Source organism: Arachis hypogaea, chromosome 18 (assembly GCF_003086295.3).
Source record: "Arachis hypogaea cultivar Tifrunner chromosome 18, arahy.Tifrunner.gnm2.J5K5, whole genome shotgun sequence".
NCBI classification, from domain to species: Eukaryota; Viridiplantae; Streptophyta; class Magnoliopsida; order Fabales; family Fabaceae; genus Arachis; species Arachis hypogaea.
Genome location: NC_092053.1, coordinates 28617004 through 28623965, shown reverse-complemented (window position 1 = coordinate 28623965; position 6962 = coordinate 28617004). Strand labels below are relative to the sequence as shown.

Below are 6962 nucleotides of genomic sequence, written 5' to 3'. Positions count from 1 at the left end.
CAAGAGCTAGGTAATAAGGACTAAGTCCAAACCACAATTGTATTGAATTGTCAAAAAGAGTTCAAACTTGCAAGAATATAGATAATATGGGTGAACACATGTGACTGAACTTTTGAACCCTCACCGGATGTGTATCCGCTCTATTCACTTGAGTGTTTAAGGGTCAATTCACTCAATTCCTTTCTAATCATGTTTTCCAAAATTTGATTTTCTTCTAACAATCAACACTTATTCAACGCATGCATACATTCATCATGAGGTCTTTCATTTAGGTTGTAATGGGGTTAGGGTCAAGGTAGGATCATTTATGGTCAAGTGGACTAGGATTTGAAATACTCACTTTTTCTTTATCTTGATGCCAAACTTGGAGTATCCCAAGTTTGGCGCCATCCAGGCAGTGAGTTCATGGGGATTAGAGTGAGTGTGGCGCCAAACTTGGAAAATCCCAAGTTTGGTGCCACCAAGGCAGTGATTCCAGAAGAAAAGTATAGACTATTATATATTTTTGGAAAGCTCTGGAAGTTATATTTTCAATGCCACTAAAACCGCATCAATTGGACTTTCATAGCTCAAGTTATGCTTGTTGGAGTGAAAGGAGGTCAGAGTTGACAGCATCATCCACTTTCTTCCTTTTCTTCTACACGAACTCTGTCAAATTTTCCTGAATACTACCTGTAATAAATAAAATTGCACACGACTCAAAGTAGCATCCATAGTGGCTTAAAAGGACTTAAATCTTGATTAAACTTAACAAATTCGAATGCAAATTCACTAGGAAAAGATAGGAAAGATGATCACGCATCACTTACGTGGTGTCGTTTTGCCATGCTGGATGGCTCCAACGGTTAGCTTAGCTGGCTCATTTCCAATTTATATCGACATTGGTCCCTCCCACTATATTTAACCCTAAATCCCCAAATTTTCATAAAGTTTATCTCTTCTTCTTGTTCATCGTTCTCTTCTCATTCTTCTGTTTGTTGCTCTTATTCATGTTGATGATGGGTGGTGGTAGCACTGCAGGTGGAAGCTCTGTTCATTCTCCTTCTAGTTGGAACCGAACAAGAACGCCAAGCAAGAGCATAAGATTGGGGCTGCCAAAATGGTGCAGTTGTGGCTATTGGCCAATTCTCAGATGGTCTGGGACAGATTCAAATCCAAACAAACCATTTTATGATTCTCCCAATTATAATGCGGGTTAGAAAAATTACTTGTGTTGTTATGATTGTCCTTACCTCATTATTCTTCTCTTGTTCTTGTTTGAAGTTTGAGCATGTTATATCGTTTCTTGGTTACAGACAAGTGAAAAGAGATGGTGTGGGCTTTTGTCTAGGCAGATTCTGAGAATGATGAACATGTTGATAAATCAGAATCTTCTGGTGATGATTATCAAGTGAAGGTGAACTTTGATTGGAGGCTTTGGAGGTTGGAGGAAGATGTCCGGATGCAAAAAGTGATTACCCAGTTATTGGTGTTAGTTGTGTCTGTATTGATAGTGTTGATAGTTATCCTCTATTGTAAATGATGAATGAGTTGGTGGTGGATTTTCTGTACTCATAGGATGAGCAATAGATGTAAAAAAAGTGCTTATTGATGGAATGAAAATGTTGTTAACTATGAAATTATTGTTTTTATGTTTGTTCATGAAATGAACCAAAAAAAGTAAATGATGAAGGCAACAAAAGTGATTGAAAATCACAAAGCATAGTGTATTAAGATAAATTTAATTGTTTAGCAAAAAACAGCCAATGACAGAGATAAAAGGCAGCCAAGGAACATAAAACTGCTAACTGTAGTTTCCTCAAAAGCAAGACATCACAACAAAACATAAAGGATCACAATTCACCATCTAGTCATTGTCAATTGAAAAAGCCTAATAACACAAAACAGAAGGCCCTGTACAGATTTATCTAAAGTCTTCAATTCTTCTTTTTTGGAGGTTTAAATCCTGGAGTTGGGACAAACTCATCAAGTTGGCAAATTTTATTGTTGTTGCTGAAGATGCACCCTACAAGGGATTCACTGTTGGAGAGGTTGTCAGTAGAGAGGATTTTCTTCTTGGTGACAACTATGAAAGCCTTTTCATACTAGGATCCTATATGAAAAAAGGTTGGCATTACACATAATTGAACAGTCCACTTAAATCACAAAAGCATAATTATATAAATATTAAGTTACCTGTTGAGAATCTTCTGCCTCAAAAGCAGTTGGCTGAGATATCTCGATCTTCACGGGTTGTGCAACTGGATTGCTTTTTCCATCACCTTGGTCACCATCATCTTGGGGCTGCTCAACTTGCTGCTCTGGCACAGGATGTCCTCCATCTTTTTCCTTCTTTTCAGCCGCTTCGGCAGCAGCGGCAGCATCAGCCACTCTCTTCTTTTTGCAACCTCTCTTTGTATGTCCCTTTTCATCACAGAAGCTGCAGGTAAAGGTCCCCAACTGCCTTTTTAGATGTACACCATCTCCAGTGTTACTCAACAGTTTTGTATCAACTTTAGGCTTTTTAGTTCCTAAACCACCTTTCTCATCTGTATCCATCCTTCTTTTCATTTTGAGTTTTCCAAGTTTCTTCTTGATTTTAGAGGTATATGGCCTGTTGCAGTCCTCTGCTTGCTCTCATAGTGGTTGACCAGGAATTGGATGAATATGATGATTATATATTTCCTATATGATTCCATTGTTAGCCATCTGTGACAGAAATTCTCTAGTTGTTTGTCCACACGAGATAGGAAAGCACACACGGAATACCTGCAGATGCCAACCAATCATATCAACCATGCATCCTAGTCATACAGCAAAGATAATTACTTGGGACACAAAGATAATTGTTATGCCTAAGATAATTATTATGCATAAGATAATTGTTATACACAAGCAACTTACCTGTAAGCATCCAAAATTGGCAGATACATAATCTTTTTCCTATGTCCACGACATGGTTAGTTAGGTGTCCATGCACCTCAAATTTTTTGTCCGTTATCCCCGATCCAAATAGGCTTCCAATTTTTAGACTCTTTTCTAACTTTCTCCATTCTACTCTTTATAACCGGTGTGAACTTTTCAGTGTGATTGTTCAATTTTACCTTGTTCTTCGCTATGGTCTGTATAACAAACATTCTTACCTCCTCTAGCAATGTTATGATGGGCTTGGCTTTTGCATCCTTGATCTTAGCATTGAACACCTCACATGCATTGTTACATATGCTATCCAACTTCGGTTTATGGCTGAATAAACTTATGGTCCAAGCATCCATTGGCCACTTATCTAAATATGCCTATGCATCCTCATTTAGTCTTTTTATCTTGTCCATTCCATCCCTGAACTCTTGATAAATTTATTGCCCTTACATATTCCCACAAAAGACCCCATAGTTGTAAGTCCTTCCAATTCTTGTTAAAATTTTTTCATAAATACCAGACGCAAAAACGATGATGCACGTCAGGCATCACCTCTTTCACCACCGATATCAGTCCCTGCCATTTTTATGGATCAATTTACATAAATAACCATTCATCTAATATGCACATATACATCCCTGACTCTTTAGTTGATCCCCATAAAAGTCCCTAACCTTTACTCAGTCTCCCCATAAAAGTCCATAACCTTTGTCCAACATACACATAAAAGTTCATGAAATTAAATATGTAACAAATTTATACGAGTCCCTGACTAATCACACTACCAATTCCTATTGTCACATCTAACAACAATATCTTTATAACAGCACAATGACATATCAAATGGAACCTATAAGCATCAATATCTCATAGAATCAAATTAGCACAAAAAGTACCATTTCTCCATACCTTTTGCATATCTGATATGAAGCACCAGCCATTATCTTTGTAGTAGCCCAAGTCCTGATGTAATAACTCAAGAAACCATTTTCATGTCTCTGTATTCTCCACTCTGACAATAGCCCAAGCTATTACACAGATATGGTGATTTGCATCTAATCTGATAGTTGACAAAATCTGTCCACCAAACCTTGTCTTCAGGAATACACCATCCAACCTTATCAACGGACGGTAGCCAGCCTTGAAACCAATTTTATAGCCACTTAAGCACACATACATCTTATCAAAGGTAACTTCACCATCTGGTTGTGGTGTGGTATATATTTGCACAGTGGAATCGGGATTGGTTTTTAACAAGGTCATACTATAATCCCGAACCATCCTATATTGCTCTTTCTCATCACCATACACCACACTTCTAGCATCCATTAAAGCCCTTGAGATTGAGTTCTTGATTAGTATCAAGTCAAATCGTGTCTTAAAATAAGTTGTAGCCTCGTAGTGTCTAAAATTTGGATACTTTCTCACCTTCTTTACAAGCTTGCTGCAGACCCAGTTTCCGTTGGCAGCCTTATTCTTGTCCTCTCTTGGACAAGTGTGGTCATCGTTAAAGATTTTAATTTGCCAACACGTGTTCTCATGGTCTCTTGATGAATAAGCCACCGATGGACACTCCTTGACCTTACAAACTGCCTTGTACCTTATGTTATCATTTTTAACTAGATTTATGCTTCTACCCTCTTGAATTGTATATTCCCTTACAGCTTCTCTAAATTTCCACTTGGTTCCAAACTTCATGCCAACCTCAAAATGCAGCTCTTCAAATCTTGCACCCTTTCTAAACAGTGGACATGCCTCTTCAGAATCATATCCTTCTTCCAGCTCATCTTTTGAATTTGGAGGAGTCTTCATCTCCTCCGAGTGCTAAGAATTGGTGCCATATGAGTCAACACCTGGGTCTAGTCCATCCTCCGTACCTTCAGCAACACTACCAACAAATGCAAGATCAACTTCATCATCGCTCACCTCCTGAACCAAACCATCGTCTTCAAGCAATATCTTCTCCTTTCCTTTATACAGTGGATTAACATTTCTGGATTGCATATTTGTCTGTACCTTGTTTCTCCTAATCCTACTCCCAGTCTTAGTATTATTCCCTATAGAATTAGAGAAACTTTCTTCATCAAGGCCTGGCATAAACAAGCTATCTTCTTCACTGTCAGAGGTGTCAGAAGACACCTCAAAGGGAACTTCATTGTTAAACACTTTGTTCTTGAATCCTCTAGTAGCAGACCTTGTATAGGATCTCTTGAAAATACTTGATTTCTTGGATAGTTTTTTCTTGTTGGGCTTGGTGGATTTAGTGTCTGGCTGGGCTTGGTGGGCTGGCTGGTTCTGGTGGGCTTAGTGTGGTGGATGGTTCTGGTGGGCTTGGTGGGCTTACTGGGCTGGTTGAATTTGGTGGGCTTTGTTGCCTTAGGGGGTTGGTTGTCTTGGGAGGGTTGGTTGTCTTGAGAGGATTAGTGTTTTGTGTAGGCATCTTAGGCTGGTTTAGAGTCCTTGACATTGGTGGTGGCTGTGTGACTTTGAATGTGCTGTGAACATTGATTTTTGAGTGTAATGGTTATGTTTGCCATGGAGATGTCTTATTTTTGTTGGGGACTGGATTTGCAATTCGTATTGGGTATAGAATTTGGGGTGGGAGCAACTATGAGTGCATAAGTCTCATTGAGTGGGGGACTCACATCAGCAACTGTAGTAGTATTACACCCCTCTCCACCATCATCATTCAAATATATAATTGTGTTACCTCCCTCTAACACCTCCGGCACTGACACTCCATCATCGAAATATACATCAATCACTCCCTCATTTATCCTAGCACAATTACCATCTCTCTTATTTCTTTGTCACTGTTTACGTTTCTCAACCCATTATCCAATCATTTTCCTGGAACATGCCACCAGCAATGCTTTATGTCATTGTACCCAAGCTCCTTATGGTAGTTCCGTATGAAGAAGACATCTAGAGTATTAGCGTTTAGATCACCTAAACAGGCCTTGTTGTTTGGAGAATATACTATTATCCCTTCTGCATTTTTTTTGAAGTTACCCCCATGATGAAACATGATGTCCAACCTCTCTTCCATCTGCAAGAAATTCAAAATTTTCACTTAATACAAGAAGATTTTGTTGGCCTACTAATGCATTATAAAAAAAGCAAAATCAACACCATAAGAACACATATTTTTTCAATTCTGCATATATCGTTTATCATATCCCTGTTTCATTCGGGTAAAATAAAGCAATTCCACAAAACTCCAACCAACCTTTAAACCTTAAAGACTACAATGACAACATAAAGAGTAAACCTCAACTACACTAACAACTTGCATATCATGAAGAACCAACACTGTATTGGAAATCTAAGGTAAAAAAAATGTTACCTTGAGTCTGATCACAAGGTCGGAACCTCATGTTTCTGGTGGAAGAGAGGAACAACTAAAAGAGTCTTTAGTCGGATTACTTCTTCACTCAACCTTTCCAACCCAGCAAATAGAATCCTACGGTAACGCCATTGATGAAGAGACGAAGATGAAGTGAGAGGATGGAAGAAGAAGAGATGAGTGAAGTGTTTGTATTAGAGACAAAACTATTTTTCATGCTAAATGTCATCTAAACGGCGTTGTTATTTGTACTCAAGGGCGCCAAACTAAAACGATGACGTTTTGGAGCCATCCAGGTTGACAAAATAACACCACGTAAGTGCTCCGGTGATGACTCATCATCCGAAATATGTCCAGAGATCATTATGAGTGCTCGGAGCTCTTTCTGGAGGACTACAATGAAAAAATCGGGATCTTGAGAACTACATTAGGTATTCACGCGAATCTCATGGATTACTATAGGGATTTACTCAGTAAAGTTATTTAACTTAGGGTAAAGAATTGTATATTATAAGATTGAAAACACTAAATTAGTATTACAAAATTATATATGGATAAATGATGAGGATTAGCTATTAAAAAATATATAATACAAAACAATTTAAAAGAAATACATATGTATCATTATATTTTAATTTCAACTATTCATGTAAGATTTAATAAGTAGTGATATTTTCTGGTTTTATTCTCTGTTTCACTTTTTTTAGTCGATTTTGAT

At 38.0% G+C, this 6962-nt stretch overlaps 1 protein-coding gene across 1 annotated transcript; it reads right to left on the bottom strand.

Annotated features, from left to right (window-relative positions):
* Positions 1–3888: 3888 nt before the first annotated feature.
* Positions 3889–4710, bottom strand: LOC112769842 (uncharacterized). Its single transcript, XM_025814302.1, has one exon. The coding sequence runs from the start codon at positions 4708–4710 to the stop codon at positions 3889–3891; it is 822 nt and encodes a 273-aa protein (XP_025670087.1).
* Between the last annotated feature and the right edge of the window lie 2252 nt (positions 4711–6962).